Source organism: Fulmarus glacialis, unplaced genomic scaffold (genome assembly GCF_000690835.1).
Source record: "Fulmarus glacialis isolate BGI_N327 unplaced genomic scaffold, ASM69083v1 scaffold15833, whole genome shotgun sequence".
Lineage (NCBI taxonomy): Eukaryota > Metazoa > Chordata > Aves > Procellariiformes > Procellariidae > Fulmarus > Fulmarus glacialis.
Genome location: NW_009201386.1, coordinates 20,436 through 39,696, shown reverse-complemented (window position 1 = coordinate 39,696; position 19,261 = coordinate 20,436). Strand labels below are relative to the sequence as shown.

General features: G+C 48.5%; 1 protein-coding gene across 1 annotated transcript; it reads left to right on the top strand.

Annotated features, from left to right (window-relative positions):
* The first annotated feature begins 8,413 nt into the window (after positions 1-8,413).
* On the top strand, positions 8,414-16,950 carry LOC104073979 (collagen alpha-1(XIV) chain-like). The gene is made up of 9 exons (XM_009573932.1): positions 8,414-8,586; positions 9,030-9,189; positions 10,714-10,807; positions 11,893-12,066; positions 13,065-13,225; positions 14,375-14,504; positions 15,943-16,059; positions 16,627-16,782; positions 16,915-16,950. The coding sequence occupies exons 1-9, from the start codon at positions 8,414-8,416 to the stop codon at positions 16,923-16,925; spliced, it is 1,176 nt and encodes a 391-aa protein (XP_009572227.1). The 3' UTR covers positions 16,926-16,950.
* Positions 16,951-19,261: the final 2,311 nt, after the last annotated feature.

Here is a 19,261-nt window from a genome sequence, read left to right as displayed (position 1 = left end):
CAGCAGGAGCTGCAAATAGGATATCTTTCCTCTGTCTAGCCGGCTGTTTTCGGAAGACTTGTATGAAAATATTTGAGACCTGCTTCCCTCTGTCAGATTTGGCTGAAATTGTCAAGAATTTGCGAGGTCGTGAGGCAGAGGGTCTGTCTGCTTGTGTGATATGTGCTATGGCCCAGTGGTGGGTGTTGGGACGTGGATCTGCACGGATCCCCTGGGAAGGCTATGCATGCCCAGACGCAGCTCTGTAATGTAGTTTTTGTGTCTGTGTGCGACAGGGATAGTTATTTGGTGGATGGAGTTAGCAGCATCTGGCATGGGTGATCCTGGGGCAGGAGATGTGTGAGATCCAGCTGGAGCCACAGGCAAATGGGAGGCAGGCACCAGCCAGATGAGACTGCAAATCCACTGGGTCTCATCCCTTTTAGACAGACCTTGCTGACAGGGGTTATTTATTTATCCCAAAAATTATTGGGGAAAAAAAAAAAGGAAGAAGAGTTTATTGCAAACATATACACAGGAAGAATAAATGAAGGGGAACAGCCCAGCCTCTGGCACTACTGCAAGTATGTAAGAAGGACCTGCTTTTTTTCCTCTCTTACCCTCTTGCATCTTGCCAGGCTTCCCACAACTCTGTCATCTGATCCAGGTGAGGTAAAGGGAGAACCTGGTCCATCAACTTTATGGGGTTTGGAGGCAATTTGTTCAAGGAACTGTAAAACCCGGAGAAGTTGCCCCTATAAATTATTTACCGGGGGGCAGTAAAAGATCAAGGAAATTGCTGGGATTCCTTGCAAAACCCTGAAGTTTATGGGGTTGTTTCCCTGCCCCTACCAGGTTTCTCTAAAGCTCTCTGTAGCGGTTTAGGAGGTCTTTGACAGGGACTGATGGCAGCCGGTGTCGGCAAAGATCAGCTAAGACTTGCTGGATTTAAGTTTTCTAATATGTAATGTATATAATGAACATCGTGGTGGCATCTAAGTGAGCTGGTGGCTCTAAGTGAACTGAGCTGCCCTGGGTTGGACAACGATGGTAGAGCAAATGGCAGTCCTCCATCAGCCTTGTTACCCAAAATATCGTATACTGAAAGATGGAGCACCTGGAAGGAGCAAACCCAGGTGTGACCTTGGCCCGCTGGTGGGCTGTGGGTGGAGGGAGGTGTTGGAGAGAGTGTCTGGAAGCTGCAGAGCAGCTCTTCACACTGATATAAATGGGCCACACTGCCTTTTCTCACCTAGGGGTGGTATTTCATACCCAGGTGAACTCTTAAATGCAGTGGGATTTTGGAAGGAATCAGGAAGGGGAGAAACAAGAGAGAAAACGACTCGTTTTCATTCCAAAGTCAGAGAATAGTGCCCTTGAATTGGGGATCGTCTGTAGTCTGGATGTGCTGCAGTCATCCATCAAGGACCCGTGCTGGCAACGCACGGTAGGTGTTGGGTGGGTTTTCACCCCGGGTGAGCATCTGCAGCATCAGAGCATAGCTTTAACTAAAATTTTAAAAATACCTGTAATAAAAATTAGAAATATTCAACACGTTCAAAAATTTAACATGTAAATGTTCAACGTGTATGCACACATGCATATATGAATTAATGTCTGCCAGAAAATATCTTTAGGTTTTGGCATCCAGATTATGAAACCTTTTTGCATCCTTTTCCTCACCTTTGCAATGTGAATTCAAGGTGTGACTGTTCTCAGCTCGAGCCTTTCTACATCTGCAGGGGCTTTGCATTTGTGGACGTTAACATTTACTCACTGGAGGCCTGGGGCTCACCGTGCTTTTTCTTTGCCTCTGCAGAGTCGTCTAGGATTTATTCCTTATATGACTATTTTTCTATTGCTATGTTAATGTGCATTTTTTACTGTATTTGTTCCATGCTGAAGCATTAAACAATATCAGAGCTGGAAAAAAAAAAAAAGAATCACATGTCAAATATTTATCTGCAAAAAGCTTTGGCTTAGCTGCCTGACGTGACTGCAGAAACTTAGACTTACTTTTTGTTGCTTAGGCCCTTTTTTATTTCCTGCATGTGTGTGAACTTGGGCAACAAATGCTGAAGATCCAGAGGTGCTTTTTCTTCTGTGCTTTGTCCTTGCTGGCTCCTTATCGCTCTCAAGGCATCACCACGGCGGTACGTACCCCTGCCCCATGGGTCAGAACTCTGGCCAGTGGTGCAAGGGAGCTGATGCTCTGGAATAGACCTGCTGTAGGATGACGCTGGCACATGCCCTGTCATAGAGAGACTTTTTCACCCTCCTTTTAGAATAAACCAGTATTTCCTTGGAATTACAAAGAGGAGTGGAGTTTTCTGCTAGCATTTAAGCTTTTTCTGAATGATTTTTTTTCCACGCGTTTTGGGCTCAGTCTATCCCAAGGGTTCAAGCAGTAAGGAAATTTCATCCTTGAATGGAGAGGATGAGGTGGGAGAATAGAAAATGTCACATTTCAAAAGGCAGGAGCTATGATTTAGCTTGAGTCCAACATCAAGCTTCATGTCTGAAGGTAGAGGGTACTTGCAAACCTACTCTGAAGGCAGTGAGTTTGGAGCTTGTTAATTTACTGCCTATCTTCTCTTAATTAGGTGGGATGGATTAGTGACGGTGCTAAAGGCTATGAGGGCCATGAGCGCTGTTGGCCTCCAGGGATGTGTGCTAGAGGATCTTGACGCCAGGCAGGACCCCATGGGGTGACACGTGGCAGTGGACGTGCTAACACATGGAGGTTCCTCTGCCCCGGGTACAGCACCAGGGATCCACGAGGCACTTATGAAAATCAGCATTTTGGAGGATCTTCTTCTGTCTCAGTGTGGCAGCTGGCATTTTTGGGCAGGATTGGGTGAGCTGGTCACAGTGCCGTTTGCAGGAGCTGGGGAGACTTCCCCATAAGGACCAGTAAGACCATTAGGGCAGGCTTCAGTGCCAGCTGTTGTGGTGGACATGTGCTCTCGAAGGATCTACATTAGCTATCTCAGTACATACTGTATTGTGTTTCTGGCGTTATTTTAGATATGGAAATTCTCAGAACAGTGTGTTGCATTTACAAGCTAAATTATCCTTCACTTGGATTGTATTTTGGGCAGGAGGAAGTGTAGAGGTGTGAATGGTGGGAGGAAGAGGAGAAGATGGAAGGAGGCACTTTTTGAAAAACAGTGCTCTGCAGGAACAGTCTCTGCAGGAACGTTTCTGGAGGGACATATGTTTTTAATAGTATTAACACAGAGCTCAGAAACCCAGTCAAAGGTTTTGCTGCCTTCCTGCTCCATGAAGGGTTTGTTATAGTCCAGGACAGACCCTGCCCTACGGAGCTGAGGATTAAATGGGAAAGGAAAAGGGGATGCTGCCAGGTTGGCATTGCAAGAAGGGTGCTGGGATCTGAGGGGTGATGGGGCGATCTTGCCAAAGCTTGTAACACAACTCTTGCAAAAGAGGTGGGAGTAAAACCTAGTTTTCTTGGGTCTCAGCTCTGCACTTCTCCATTACTTGATTTTCTAGAAGCTTGTTTACTCCTGTTGTTAAAAAGCCTAGATTTGCTTGCTTGGGTTTTTTTGGTTTGGGGTTTTGGGGTTTTTTTTGGTATTTTTGCTTTGAAGCCATCTCCACAGCAAGTAATGGCAGCACAGTGCAGAGGTTTTGACGGGAGTTACGAAGGAAGGACACAGCACAGGTTAACTGCTGCACAGCAGAGATCCTGATTACATCCATGTAAACCCAGCAATGAGGCGAAGAGAGGGGGAAAATAAGAAACAGAAAGCACAGGAGGGGGACTTAAGTCCTGAAGGTCTCGGAGATGGGTGTAGCTGTGTGATGGGGAAGGTGACCACAGCCCTGGTGCCCCTGCAGTCTAGATGCATGCCAGGCTGCTCCAGCTGCTTGACCTTCATCTTGCTTGTTTGGGGATCCATTTAGGTGGGGTTATCCCTTGTTTTCCAAAAAGGACCCAACCTATAATGCCATGTGATTTTGAGGTTGCATGTTTTTAACTGGAAGGAACAATCCAGCTCTGGCAAAGAGCTAGGCTAGATGAAGTCATCGAGCTCATCTTTTCCCCATGTCTGTAATTTTCCACCCTGGAAGTAGTCCATGTCTCCCTGTGAAATCTGCTCAGCCTGAGACAAGCAGGTGAGGCTCAGAACAGGAGAAGAACTTTTTATTGCCCATTAAAAAAGAATAAACCATCTTCTGGTGATGCCACTTCTGCTGCAGTTGTTGCTTTGTAGAGAGAAGTCCTGCTTCATAGAGGGAGACTTCTGGAGCCCTAATGAGCTGTCAGCATTTGTTTGGGGAGTTGCTAAACTGCCTGTAGGCAGTGACCAGAGCTTTCAGCCCCCTTTGGCCGCTCCATGATGGTGGGCTGGATCTCCAAGGGCGGCAAGTGCAAGGCAGTTAATCCTGGATTTAGGAACCTGAAGGTTAGTCACAAAACAGGCTAATAAAGACTTGGATGTGGGTGGTTTCTGTCTGCAGTCGTCATCTAGCAAGGCTCATGGGCTGATCTTTCCTCCCTGCGTGATTGAGACAGCAGATGCTTCCCTCTTTCATCACACCGCTAATATTCCCATTTAGGCTTAATTGCCTAAGGTTGTTGATGCCTGAAGAAGGGTGCTGTTAAGGAAAGATGCTGGGGGAGCAAAGCTGAGCTCTTCCCTGTAGCCAGCGTCAGCAAAGAGATGGAGGAATGAGTGGATTTATGGACTTTAATGCCAATTGCCTGAGCCAAGATGAGCCTTCGTAGCTGGAGAAAAGCTTCCCTTGCCACTGTAGGCAGGTGGGAGCATCATACTTAGATGGCATGCATTAAAGCCTCTTTCTCCTGCAGATGAATGACTCTTCAGGCTGTGTGCTGACTCCAGGAACCAAGAAGGAGCTTCTTCCCAAGGAAAAGGAAAATGTTGTGTACCCAGCTCCTCGCCCTGGCAGTGGCTGTGGTGCAGTACAGAGCCGTGGCCGTTCATGAAGGTATGTGACAAGTGGGCTACCATGAATGCAGCAGCTGGGAGTGATGCTGAGACACATCAGGGAGAAAAACACCTTTTCCAAGAGCTGTTTCTGCTAATGTCATGGATACACATGCAGATGCTGCCAGGGTGGAGCTGTAGTGCTGATGCCTTTAACTTCTGCATAGGGTCCTTTTAGGTTGGGATCATCTGGCTAACAGAGCATCTCAGCTAGCCCCAAAAGGCAGGCAGGACCTGACCGGCAGCACCAGGGTTTACTGGGAAATCAGGGCTCTGCTCGGTGTCCTGCCTCTGATACTGCCCCACTTCAGCTGCTCCAGAGGAAGGTGGGGAGAAAGGGAAAACCTGTCCCCTCCTGATTCCTCTTCTGATCTCCAAGAGCTGGTACAAGCCACCACACAGAGGCTATGAGAGAACAGACCTCGAGGAAGCCTTGAAGCTTCCTGCTACTGTTTAGAGAGTCGAGATGGCACAAGGGCTCAACTCCTCCCTGGCTCCCCGTGGCCTGTGCAAGCCCACAAAGAGCTTTTGGGGAGAAGGGGCCAGAGCCAAAAGGTAGGAGACAAAAGGACCCCAGAGAAGAGCCTTGTGAAGTTACAGCATAATCCGTGGCATGTCTCTGTAGCCTAAGGGTCCTGCAGGAGAGGGAGGCTCCTTGTGAGCATCCTACGAAGCTAATCCAGAGCTCTCTGGACTGTCACAGGGCTGGGTATGAGCCAGTGAGTCTTCCATCTTCAAATTGTTCTGCAGCAGCAAGCCCCCAGGCTTTGAAGGTGTAAATTCACCTGGACTAAATCCAGTAAATTCAACAAGGAGTTAATGGAAGCTTTGGCATCAGCTACAAAATTAACTTGATTAAGTTCCTGTCTGTCAATTAAGCCAATATACTTGACTATAATGCTATTTAATTCAAAGTTGGGAACAGTGCAATAAATCAACATTTACAGATGTCTCTGGCAAACCTGTGATTGATGAAACGTGGTAATTTTGGAGGTGCATGGAAAATTTCAAATAAAATCATATTCCCCTGTGATTAATATAGCTGTCTGTGTTGGTATTTTCTCCAGAAGGTACCAATCCAACTATGCTTAACATCACGTTTCCAATGACAGCTTCAGGTCCTGATCCAAGCAGCATAAATGCCCTCAGGTTTTATTGCCAAGCTGAGCCCTTCCGGAAAGGTGCTGAGCTATTGGCTCAGCATCTCACAGAATGGGCTCTGGTTGCCCCTTTATAGAGAAAGGGGCACCATCCTGCCCTTTTTAATCCCTTGGAGCTCTTGCTTGTTGACTTGGTCATCGTTATCCCTGGATGCAAACGAGGGCAAGAGCGTTGTGCAGGGTGAGCGAGACTCTGAGGGGCCAGGCATGGATGGAGGAGGCTTTCTGGGAATCTGGGATGTGGAGAGGTAGGTAGCAAAGGTCTCTCTGATTTTGAGTATGTTTTCCAGATCAGGGCCAAAAATGCAGGTCTCCCAGGAAAAGCTGTCTGCACTGCCTTGAGTAGCTCCAAGGGGCGGGTGATTCTGGGAGGGCTGGTGGATGGTCTTCTCTATTTTGTGAACATTCATTGGGATTTTCTTGTGGTATTACAGGTTGTGGTTACCCTGGGAAGCTGTTGAACAATTTCCACCAGTTCTGAGGTCAGAGCCGAGGACTGGCATTGCCTTCCCTCCAAGTCCTTCTGGGGGAACAGGGACATCAAGGTCCAAGCTAGGGAAAAGGGGTAGATCCAAAATAGAAGCGGCAGCTGGGGAAAGAGCTTATGGTGATCTGTTATTAGCAGCTGAGCTGCCTCCAAGACACCCCTGACATCTCAGCTGAAAAGCTCTTACGGAGGACTGAGAAGGGAAGGGAGATCTCAACAGAGAGCTCTAGGAAGGAAAATTGAAATAATTGTCTCCCATTTTTGTCAAGGGAAAGTGCTTTATATTCCCAGCTGGATACGAGTTAAACCAAAAAGAGCCAGTCATTATTTTTCTGCAGTAAACAGAACTGTTAAGTTGTGAAGAGCTTGGTGTCAGGAGGCACAAAGAAAGATGAAGAAACCAAAAGCCTTGGGTAACAAAGACCCTCGGACTGCCATCCATCCGCAGCTGGCAAATGATCCTCTGTCTCGCTGTGTGGCCAAAGGGGATTGATCAGGGACACAGCAATGAAGGAGAGCACAAAACCTGCACCTTTCCAAGCCCTTTGGGGAGCCTGCTTATAGAAATGGGGTAAAAGTCAGGTAAATAGAAGAGGCCAAGCTAAAACAGGGTTTCCATTGCAGCAGAAAGCATGAGAAACCCGCCTAGCACATCTCCCCAGCAAACTGGAACAATTGCTGCAGCCTGGTTGGATGCGAGCTGATTTCCAGACCTGCAGCTGAAAGTCAAGGCAGTGGCTGGGTGAAGTCCAAAGCGGTAGTGAGACAAAATGAAAAAAAAAAAAAAAAAAAAGCGAAGAGGTTGAGCCCAGTCCTGGTGAGCAAGTCTGCAATACAAAACGCCCTCCTCCAGCAGTCAGCGTGGTCTACTTTTTAGCAGCCCTGCAGTAATAACTCAGCATCTATCTGCAAGGGAGAGAAACACCAAAGAAAATACAAATTTTGAACTTCCCTTGTAGAGCCTTCATTAATTGAAGCATCCCTAAAAGTCATCAGATTTCTGACCACGAAATATATTTATTGGATGCCTAAAGAAAATTAAATTCAATTGAGACTGAACACTGTAAAGGGAAATATGCCTTGATGTTCGTTAAACAAATTTCCCTGTACACCTGTCCCTTCCCTGCCAGCTGTCATCAGATAGCTCTGGCTTGTACAGAAAAAAACGCTCAAATTGCTCATTCTTTGCACAGGATACTTTTCATGCTGGGGGCCACTGGCAGCTTGGCAAGAGGGGAGCGTTGCAGAGCTGAATGCAGGGAGCGTTCTGAGCTCTCTCCGTGCAAGACTGAAAGACTTGGTTGTTTTAGGGCTGGCAAAGCATGGATGGCCAGGTGGCCCCATGTCTGCACGGGTGTCTCACATTGGCTCTGGAGACCCTGATGCAAGAAGCCCAGGATGGTTGGTGGTGTGGCAGAGCTGCCGTATTCCCAAAACTCAGTTGTGCGTGGCTCAGGTGCCAATGTCTGCCTCTGGGCATATGAAACCCCCAGGCATCCCCTTGCTTCCAGCATGTCCTACAGACCTGCATGCCTTGATGGATCTGGGTCTCAATGTTTGTCCTTCATATGAGAAACTTCCTGTGGGTGAGAACAGAAAACTGGGGAATTAGGAGGAAACTAAAGAGAACAAAGCAGCCTGTTGCTCTGGGAAGCCCATGATTACCCACTTCATTAGGCCCAAGCATGGTCTGTCTTCCTTAGCTGCAATATCTCGGGGGTTCACATGACTCAGAGGGGTTTATCTCCTGGTTGGCTCATTGCATGGTGTGGGATGAGCCTTCCTGCCCCTCTTCTCCCTCAGCATGCAGAATGGCGGAGGTGGCCGACATTTTGTTCCTCGTGGGGCAGTCACAGGGCGCAGGGAGGGAGAGCTCCCAGCTGGTCAAGGACTTCATCAGCAGCATGGCGCGTTCCTTTGAGAATGTGGCGATGGGCAAAGGAGGCATCCGGCTGGCGGTGGCACTCTACGGGGAGAAACCAAGGTGGGTCAGTCCACCCTCTACCACCAGCACCCGGGTTTCTATAGCTCTAGATGGGCAACCATGTCCCCCTGGTTAAAGAGCTCTTGCTGCTCTCCTGAACCATTACAAGACAGAGCAAGACTTCAACCCCCAGCAGTGTCACCAGAGTCTAGAGGTGCTCGACCATGGGGAACTCTTTCAGGGCAGGGAGGCTGGCATTTAATGCAGCCACAAGAAATTCCCCGCCATCCATTTTTAGATTTTATGGTAACAGGGCTCTGGGGCTCATAGCCTGGTCTCACTTGACCACTGTGAATAGGACTCCTTGCCTACATACAAGCCTAGTGTGACCAACTAAATGTCAACATTATTGCTGGTCATTACTATTAGCAATGCAGCCTTGCTGTAACAACAGTGTTTTCTTCCTCCTTATTTATCTGTATTCCCCCATTTCTCATTGCCAGGATCAGTATTGAACTCACGGATTACGTGACCATTGAAGAAATGCTGGTGGCAATTCAGGATCTCTCCCTCAAAGGCGGCAGCTTAAAAATAGGGTCAGCTCTGGCGTTTGCAGCTCACGCCATGTCTCGCCTGGACGCGTTGCAAGAGGATGCGGCAAAGGTAAGCACCCTTCTGTGATGACTTCCCTGGTGTTATCCTTGGTAGAGATCAGACCTCTAACTACTTTACCTGAAGGCATGAATGAGCCAGTTGGTTTTTATTCATCCCATCTGGTTTTTGGCTTGCAGTTGAGATACCTCGTTTAGGAGCTCATTCAACTTCAGGTCACTTTATCGGTGATAGAACGAGACAGGCACCTCCAGATTTTCAAAGGAGTGACTCATTTTTTAAAAATGCTCATATTTCCCCACGGATTGCAGAGGGACACGGCACTCTAGTCTTAAATGCCTCCAGATGAGTACCCAAACTCGGGGCTCTTACTGCATAAGCTAACTGAGCAGGCTGAAGGCACGACTAAGACAAGGAGACAAGTTGTGCTGTTGGTGCAGGTACCTGTTGCTAATAGTCTGCGCGCATCCGCTCTGGCTACAGAGAGTCGCAATACAGTTAGCATCTTACTCGAAAAGCAGACACGTTGCAGTGTCTTTACCTTTCAGACATCAGTTCTGGGTCATTGGTTTCTTCAGATCATTTTTTTAAAAATTGTTTTGTTCATAATTTCTATGGGTCTTTGAGGATGCCAAAGAGAAGGTGCTGCATTCTGGTTTGCTCTGCAGGCAGCATGAAACAGTTCACTCGGCTCTGCTCCAATGGTAGACGGTCTTGAATCAAGAAGGGGGCAGCCGCGTGGGGAGTGGATACACCCCGTGAATCGAGCCTGAAACTACCACGGTCAGCTTTCGCCTCCCACATTTGCCGCTTGGTGCTGCACCTTCTCCTTTGCTCTGAGATCCTGCATGCCAAATGTGGTCTGTGTGATACATGCGATCAGTGTGGTGTGATCAGTGTGGTCATTGAGACCTGTTTTGAGTCACAAACAGGAGGGAGAACATGATGCTACAGGTGGGATGTGTTACCCACCTCAACCGCCTGCTTAAAGGTGTTGCAGCAGGGTGTGTCTTCATTATAGCATCCCATGCGCCAGCCGTATCTCCTGATACATGACCTGACACGGGACTGCCCAAAAAGCTTGAAAGGTCTGGGGTTGCTAAGTCAGCTGTCATTTAAACCCAGGCTGTGGCTGAGAGAGTTTCTTACCACCTGATAGCACCATTCAGGTGCCATTGGCCACGTGTGTTATCCAGGGTGCAGTTGAGCGCTCCTTTAAGAGCTGCTCTTATGGACTTACAGAGGTGAATCGTCTCTCTGTGCATTAATCTCCTTCTGGAGCCAGAGTTACTGCCCCAAGCAGAGGTGAGACACAGCCGAGCAGGAGGAGACATGCAGAGAAGGTGCTGTCATGAGCAGCAGCATTTATGCTCTGCTCCTTCCCAGCTCATGCTCTTGCAACCTGATTTCATGTGAGTTACTCCAGAGGTGTGGGTTATCGAAGGATTTATTTTCAAGTGCCCATCCCTTTAGAGAGAGGGACATCATCCAAGGTCTGGCTTGTCAGCGTGAAAATCTTGCAACTGTCTCATGTTGTGCTCTTTCATTCTCTGGCTCTTACGCCAATTCTTGTAGGTAGTTGTTTTGATCACGGATGGGAAATCCAGCGACTCAGTCGAAGACGAAGCCCGGGTCCTGCAGGATGGGGGGGTGACGGTGTTTGCTGTAGGTACGTATGGATGCGCTAAGTTACATGGAGCATTGCCACCAAATACTGTGTGTGCACCAACACAGTCTACGTACTGGGGAAGATTCCTGATGCACGACACCCCTCCCCTCTAAAAACTGCACCCATCCCCAGGCTCAGCCACTAGCAACTACTGCAAGTACAGGAAAATCACATCTGTGCTGTGCTTGGGTATTTTTTGTTGTTGTCGATAGCTGATTTATTCAGTGGAAATCTGCAGGTTTGCATCTGTCAAAACTACTTGCGAATTCAGGAGGAGTTCAATAAATAGTTCCATAAAAGTCAAAATGTTTTGATGTGACATTTTCAAAAATGAAATGGTTTTACTTTTGAAGGTTTCTCTTAATGGGGTTCAAAGACCAACTTTAGCTATGTTAAAAATGTCCATCAGAATAATTCCATGGGCAAGGAAAATTTTCAGTGCCCCCCCCACCCCCGAGAGCTAAATACAGCCATTTATTACAAGTCAAATCCTTCCCTTCACCCGACATTTCAGGAGATAAGAAGAGGATGGTGGTGGCGTTTCATTATAGAGAGCAACCAGGTCGATTTGGACTCATGTGAAGTGAAAATTAGAGGAGGGTGGGTTTGTTGGGTTTTTTTCCCCCCTTTTTTTAATGCAACCACAGGAAAACCCTGCAATTTTCACACAGCCTCCCAAAGTCCCATTCTTATCCATCAGAAGGGCAGAAATGTCTCTGTATCCAATGGGAAGGGTGAGGCCAAATCCTGCCCTGCTCCTTTTCACTCTCCACCCCAAAAGAGCTTTCCACCTCTCGGCCCATTAGCAGCCAAATACCCTGGGGCAATCTCTACCATGCCTCTGGAGAAAAGCTTGACCTCTTTTCCCTGATGGAAGAGGCTTCATCTGCTTCACCACTGCCCATCCAGCTTGAGACTCCATTCTTTGTTTCATCCTTTGCCATGGGCAGCATGACTCCAAAGCTGGTGTAAAACTCAAAGGCCACCACATTGCTCCCAGTTGCTCTTGACAGCCCTTGCTAATGTCTGGTCTGCCCCACGGATGGTGTTTGATGTCCTCCTTTCCTCTTCTTTTCTTCATCTAGGAATTAAGGATGCTGACAAGAATGAACTGAACAAAATAGCTTCAGAGCCCACTGCAGAGCATGTGCTTTATGTTGAAGATTTCCACCTGCTCCACAACGTGGCCCCCAAACTCTCTCGAAGGCTCTGTTTCACTGCCTCAGAGCCACCACGGCCCATCAAGCAGACCGTGCAAGGTGCGTCAGGGCTCTCCCTTTATCATGCTTTCTACCTGCTCAAACCAACCCCTTCCCAGTCCCTGGACATGCCAGCCACACCACGGAGATGGACCTCCCACATCCCCTCTGTTCATCACAAGGGAGCTTTAGGAGTTGGATGACCCTAGAGGAGCAACCAGCTCATGGAGCATCTATTGCTTGGGGACAGTGGTCCTGTGTATTTTGCTTGTGTCTGCATCTCCATGGTTTGTCTGGTGATACCGGATCCTGAAAGCCTTGCTGACAGTTCAAAAAAAAGGAGCAGCAATGGGCTGGGGAAGCATTTCTGCCCCTTAGGGGCTTTCATCATGGGCCTCTCATGGTGAAGTCCAGCAGCAGAGCTCAGGGTCTTAGGAAGAACTTCATTCTTTGCAGAAGATGCAAAGAGCAGCCAAAGAGATCTCCAAAGAGATCTAGATCTCTTCCCAAAGAGATACTGATGTTGCAGTGAATCCAGAGGTGATGGCAATGAATTCCTGCCCCCCTCTTGGCACACAAACTCCTGAGAAGATGAGTTAAAAGCTTGGGGCAGAGCTTAGGAGAACTTCATCCAAGTCCTTAAAGGGTCTTTTTTTGCTTTCTCTGTGGTTCTGTAGCACTTCAGGGCTTCCTGTGACATTTCATGGAGAGTTCAAGCTTTCTGGCAGACTCTTCTCTGGTGGCAGTAAGGAGAAGGGCAGGAAGGAGCTGATGCCCTATGCATTAAGCAGGTGTTCACAGCGGAGATGTAGCCAGAACCAGTTTTGTTTTCCCTTCTTGTGCTGTCAAGCAATTTGCCAAAAGAAAATCTGCTTGTCTGGCTCTGGCCTGGAAACAGACCCCAGCTGCTCCTGCGCTCTCAGTCTAAGTGCGTGCCATCTATACCCAAGGCTTTCTCTGCATTGAATGTGTTGACTCCATCAATGAACAGCTTGCACATGTCCAGCACTGATGCCATCACGGTCCAAACCAAAGGCCTTTCCTTTCTCTTTTTGCAGCTGAGAAGATCATCGGCCCCCGGGATTTGTATGTCAGTGAGCACAGCCACAGCTCGCTGCGACTCACATGGATGCCAGCTACGGGGAGGGTGACGGGGTACCATGTCCATCTGCATCCCTTGCTGCCTTCAGGGCAGCCGGTTTCAGAGGACCAGCGGCAGGTAGAGTTGCATTCCCATTTTGCAGAGCACCAGTTGCAGGTCCCGGTGTTAGGGCTTAGTCCTCTGCTGATGGCACAGCCTGGTTAGGAGGTGGCACCATGTCCCTCAGCCATCCTGGCCACAGCCCAGTGCATTGGCTTAAATTCCTGAAGCTGCTTGCTTGAAGTGAAGGTCTTGAAGTGAAGATAGACCATCAGATTTGCAGGCATGTTGATTGCTCATGCTAATTTTGGTATTGCTGTTGTGGTGAGATGGAGTTTCTGGGAGTGACGGGGGGAAGGGAGGGTGGAAGAAGGATGTGGCACAAACTGGCACGAACTCCATTGGGATTGATAAGAACAGATCAATGGGAAGCACTCTTTCTCTCCTTACCTCTGGGATAAGGTGCGATACCTCTGTGAACTCTCAAATAAGCCCATCCGGCTTCCCTAGCAACATCCCCTGTTCCTCTTGCTGCCAAGATTGTTCATCTTGGTAAGCTCTCTGAGTGTTTTGGGCTTGGATTTGCCATGTCCTTGTGTGAGGGATGCAGCCATGTGTGCCAGCTCGCTCCGGTTCAGCTTGTCACTGCACAGAGTTTGAGAGAAAGATTGAAGGATAGATGATGATGCCTAAAAGCTTTGATTTCTAATAATAGAACAAAGTATGAAAGCATAAATTATTAAGGTTAAGATTATTAATTGTATTAATTATTAAGATTGTATTTAACAAGAATTATCATCCTTGGCTGCTTCAGAATCTCATAAGAACATAGTGAAAACACAGAAGTTGTCTCCACCTCTCTTGCCCTCAGGTTACATTGAAATCTCCCTCTATGAGCTTAAAAGAAACTTTCTTTCCCAAAGATGGTTGCTTTTCCTCCATTTTTTTTGAGGGGATTGGGGACCACCCTCACCCTTATGCCCACTCTTTTTTCCATGGAGTTTTTTCTGGGCTAACTCATGAAACCACCCTTGGCACTGTCCTGTGTCAGTGCTATGTCCAGTGTGAACCCAGATATCATTTGAGGATCATGGTGTTCTGAGTTAGTGTGTTTTAAGAGGCTTCTGCTCATGGAAGTCATCTTGCATCAGATGTGAAGCTTTGCAAACATGGGGGTCTTCTACTGTCATGGAGGTTTGATGATGGCCTTTGTCCCCCGTGTGACAGATTGTGGTGGATGGTGACAAAAGTACCGTGCTGGTGACTGATCTGAAACCCAACACCAAGTATGTCTTCACGGTGAGGGCCATCTATGCAGATGCCCTTGGGGAGTCCGCAGCTGTCAAGGGGAAAACAAGTGAGTGTTTCTTCTGCAGTCATCCCTGTGTGTTCCTTGTCTTTGTGGGCACAGAAAAAAACCCACCAGAAAACCCTACATGGGAGGAGTGAGGGATGGAGAGGGAGGAATGTGTAGGAAGAACATCTGTGCAAATGTCTGTGGTGTGGGGTGCAGGGTTGTGAGTGGGTGCGGAGTAACCCATGTGGTTAACCCACTTGAAAGCAGAGGGTACAGCCCGCTGGATAGCTCACATCATCTGATTTAATAACCAGCAGGATTTAATTAATCCAGGCCGGGATTCAGTTAGTGTAACACTCAGGTATCTGGGTTGAGAAAGCTTATGGAGACCATGGGTTGAGAGAACACAGACATGAGTTTTATGGAGAGATGTATATTCTAAACACCTTGTTTCGGAAGTGGGTGGTCCAAAAGGTTTGGGTTGGTACTATGCATGCACTTAGGGCTTCATTTCACTCCAGGTGAACACCAAGGTGGTATGATCGTGGCCTTTAGGAAATGCCCCAAGTTGTGGTCTCTGGTCCCGTGAAATGATCTAGGCTTCCTCTGGATTGCAATCTGCCATGCCTAATTCCGTCGCTGTGACATGGCTGGCTGTAATGACAAGGTTCTTGGAAACAAAGGAGCAAGTTCAGCCTGGAGTGCAAGACACTGGGTCAGATGTGATGGATGGAGCAGGTTTTGTCCCAGAAGTCTCTGCATTACTTTAATGGGTTTCAAGAGTTTAAGGGGTGCACTAATTCTGCTTCCCTCTCCGTTTTCCATGAAGTGCCAAATCTGCTTTGCCCAAGGGGTTTTGAAAAGAATTATTCCTTTCTTCCTTGTATTTTATTTCTTCCCCCACCCCCTGCAACGTCTTAAATTGTTTGTCTTCTTGAGGGAAGATCTCCGACAGGGTGAATAAATAAAGCGCCTCAATGAGGTTGACTCATATGTACTTGCCAGGAATAAGATGGAATGTCTTTATGGGTGGAAATAAAGTCATTTGATCTCTTCTCTTATTATACCCAACATGAAGCCAGAGGCAGAAGCTATAAATCTGTCTGCCATGGCTGGCTGGATCAAAATGGGCTTCTCTTTGTAAGAGTTGCATCCATAGGCGCAAGGAGCATTTGATTCATGTGTCCTTGCTCAGTCTGCGTGAAACCCCTGCAGAGTTTTCTCTGCTCAGGAGGAAATGCCTTGTGGGTAGATATTTCACAGTTACCAGCACCATTCAAAGAGGAAGACCACAAGCTCAGTTTTTCAAGCAGACAAGGGTTTGGTAGAGGGGGGGTGGTTGCTTTTGAGGATTCAGCTGAGAGAATAGGGAGAATTGGTGCTGCTCACCTTTGTGTCTCTTTGTCCTTGAAGACAAAAGATTTTCCAAGGGTCTTTGTCATAGCACTTTATTACAGCACTCTCACATCAATTTCTGCAATATTTTTGTACTCCAAAGCACCTGTGCCTCCAGTCACTAATTTCCGTGTGATAGAAGAAGGACTTTTTAGCTTGAAGGTGGCTTGGACACCTCCACTGGGCAAGCTGGAGGGCTACAAGATCTACATCCCCAGAGGTGAGTTCAGATTTTATTAATTTTTCCTGGAGTTTGCTTTAAAAGGAGCAGTAACCCAAGGACAAGAAAGGTGCCATTTTGTCCAAGGAACAAGGCACCATAGAGCTCCTGGCATTACTCGGCAAGGAGGCCAGGTTAGCCTCTTCCAGATAGTGTGGTTCCTCCAGGATGGAGGAGGAGAGTCCTTTGAAGGACTTGCTTTTGAAGGACAAGATGGGGATGATGCTGTGGATGCCTTGTACCCATTTGCACTGTCACATCCAGACCTGCCCTGGATGTTTTCCATACTCAAGTGCTTGCTTTGGTGTGGATGTGGGATGAGCTTAAGCCTTCAGTATGGCTCACGCTCACCTCTATGTGATCTGGAGGGCTGGGGACAGTACAGATACATCAAGCTTTAGCTAGAGACGTAACCCTCAGCAACATCACAGGGGTTTGGGGACTTCAACCATGCACTTGAACCAGCTCCTATGCATGCTCCTCACCATGTTGTGAAGACATTGCCATGGGTTGTAGACCTCGGGCACTGGGAAGGCTTCACCATTACTCTTCTCCTTGATTTTGCAGCCAACAGACCAGGAATGACCTATGAGCAGGTTCTGCGGGCTGAGGTCTCTTCCCACGTGCTGGATAACTTGCAGGAGGATAGAGAATACAGCATCAGCATCTACACGGTATACCCCCAGGGGCCGAGCCAACCTGTGGCTGCTGTGGGAAGAACATGTAAGAGGTTTGACTCTGTGGCTGGTCCCTTCTTGCCCTGGGCATTGTGTTCACACCCTTTGCTGTTGATAAGCACCTCCTAGTTGGTGGGTGCTGCAGCTACGTGTGCATCAAAGGGGCAGTGTTCAACAGGTCCTTCCTAACTCCAACCTTGAGCCCTGCTCATCCACCATCGCATGCATGGACATCAACACCCTCAAACACCATCACGCTTGAGCCCTGCTCATCCACCATCGCATGCGTGGACATCAACACCCTTAAACACCATCACACTGCTTGGGAGGAAGGGTGGGAGATCTGCCAGAGCCTCGCTTGCCCTCCTGTTTTGCACCCACACTGCATAAAGCAAGCGAGGTAGTGCTTTAGAGGCATTGGTCCTGGCCACCCACACTGCATAAAGCAAGCGAGGTAGGCATTGGTCCTGGAAAGCAATGGTCACAGATTTGGTTGTTTTCACCACTTTTTATGAGATGTCTTTAGCTTGTCAGGGAGGGTGGGAGCCCTTGTAAATCCCTGCCCTGCTGGCAGGCAGGCAGGAGAAACAGCGATGCAGGGAGGGCAGCCAGCAAAGTCCTCCACTGGCAAGTAGATGCTCTGAAAGGTTTGTCCCTGTCCTCCTTCCAGTGAAGCTTCTGCCTGTGAAAAGCATCTTGCTGCAGAATGAGACCACCAACACGGTCCAGGCAAGGTGGACCCCCGTCCGGGGAGCAACGGGGTACAGACTCACCTGGACATCAACAGGTAGAGACTCAGGAATGGGGTGCATGCATCAGTGAGCAAGGACATGGAGAGATAGGAGCTGTGAGGTCCCCAAGGCATTGGGTGCACTGACACCTCCTGTGTCCAGACATGCAACAAGAAGCTGGAGGCAATCAGGTTTTTTGGGTCTGTGAACGGTGGAGTTTTCTGCACATGGTGGAGTTTTCTGCCCATGGGGATGAATCAGCAGCTTGCAACAGAGAGCCGTACCGTGGGTGTTGGTGGTAAACTCCACCATGGATGCAAAAATACCTGCTCTGGCTGTGCATAAAGCAGGCTAATGGGTATCCAGCCTTGTTAACATGGGATTAGTGCCGGATTTACTGGACCTGAGTATCTCTGGAAAGGATTAATAGCTGGAGAAAAGCTGGTAAAGTACTCCATGCAGAGCTGTACATCCCACAGCCCCAGAGCATCTGGGGTTACCCCCTTTTAGGGGCGACAGGTACCACATTACAGCCTGGAAGCGCCTGGGCTTGTTGCTTTTCTCTCTGCAGCGCTAAGTCCTGGCTTCGTCCCCCAGCATCCCATAATGCATCCTCATTCTCAGACAAACTTTGGTGTTAGAAGACAGATCTGCATTTGCAGCTGGAGCTTCTCCCCTGCCTTGAACCCAAACATGTTTTCATTGCTGGTGTCGGGGAGCAGAAATTCAGGTTTGATGGCATATCTTGGCCTTGGGAGATGGATGTTTCTGCGGTTCAAAGATGAGATGGGATGTCAGGACACCTGGGTTCCATCACAGGCTCTGAATAAGCAGCACACTCTCCTCTGGCTCAGTTCCCCTGGTTATGAAATAAGGAGACACCTCCCACCAGGGGAGAGGGGTTAGTTGGAGAACAGCTCTGAAGGTTATCAGAAGGGAAAATTCTTTACAGGGAAGATATAAAACTGTTTTTATTGCTTTGTAATCAATGGTTCTCCAGAAAAAATCACGGCACACCCCAAAATTCAGCTGTTTACCCAGTCCTTGCTTGATAGCCCAGCTAGAACTGGAGCATACAGGTCCTCAGCCTGCCACATCTTTGGAGTGGGGACACCCCTTCTTGAGGGGACAGTGAGGGACATCCTCAGATGAAGCAGCAAGGGCACATCGCCTCCGCTCCAGGTTTGCTCTTTCCGAGCAGCTCTTTCACCTGATACTGATTCACCCCAAATCCGAGGGTGGCAAAAATCCCAAGGGGCAGCCCACCCTCACCGCTGGGCCCTGCGGGGTCCTCCTCCCACACTCCATCCCATCCCAGGGCCATGTGTTACGGGTGCGGTGGCATTGGGATTGAGATGCCTTCTGCCCATCCCCGTACAGCTGTCACAGGCACTGGAGGGGTTTGATTTTTCTTCTCCGACTTCTAAGACAGAGAACAGATAAACATAAATGAGCGGCTGATGTGGAGAGAAGGTCCATGGCGTGGGGTGGGAGAAGGGGGATGGGGCTCAGGGTGCTGGTGGAGCAGAAGATGGGGAGATGGCACCCTCCAGTGACCAAACTGCAAATGGCAGCCTCCCCTCCTTCCAAACCCCAACCTGCTGCTGCCTGCAGCTCTCTGCCCCTCTGAAAACGGGGTGCGATCCCCAAACATTAAGTTTTAACTCTTCTCCTGCCGTGCCTCCCTCTAGAGCGATGCTGAGAGGTTTAGCTGAGCAGTTTCTAGTCCACAACAAGGACACAGAAATGAGAAAATGTCTTTTGTGGCATCAGTTGGCTCCAGTGTCCTGCAGG

Bases quoted from the DNA above. Each gene is read 5' to 3' on its own strand.
- LOC104073979 (XM_009573932.1), top strand. From the start codon at position 8,414: ATGGCGGAGGTGGCCGACATTTTGTTCCTCGTGGGGCAGTCACAGGGC. The intron at 14,505-15,942 runs GTGAGTGTTTCT...TGTACTCCAAAG, and splicing joins AGCTGTCAAGGGGAAAACAA to CACCTGTGCCTCCAGTCACT. The intron at 16,060-16,626 runs GTGAGTTCAGAT...TTGATTTTGCAG, and splicing joins CAAGATCTACATCCCCAGAG to CCAACAGACCAGGAATGACC.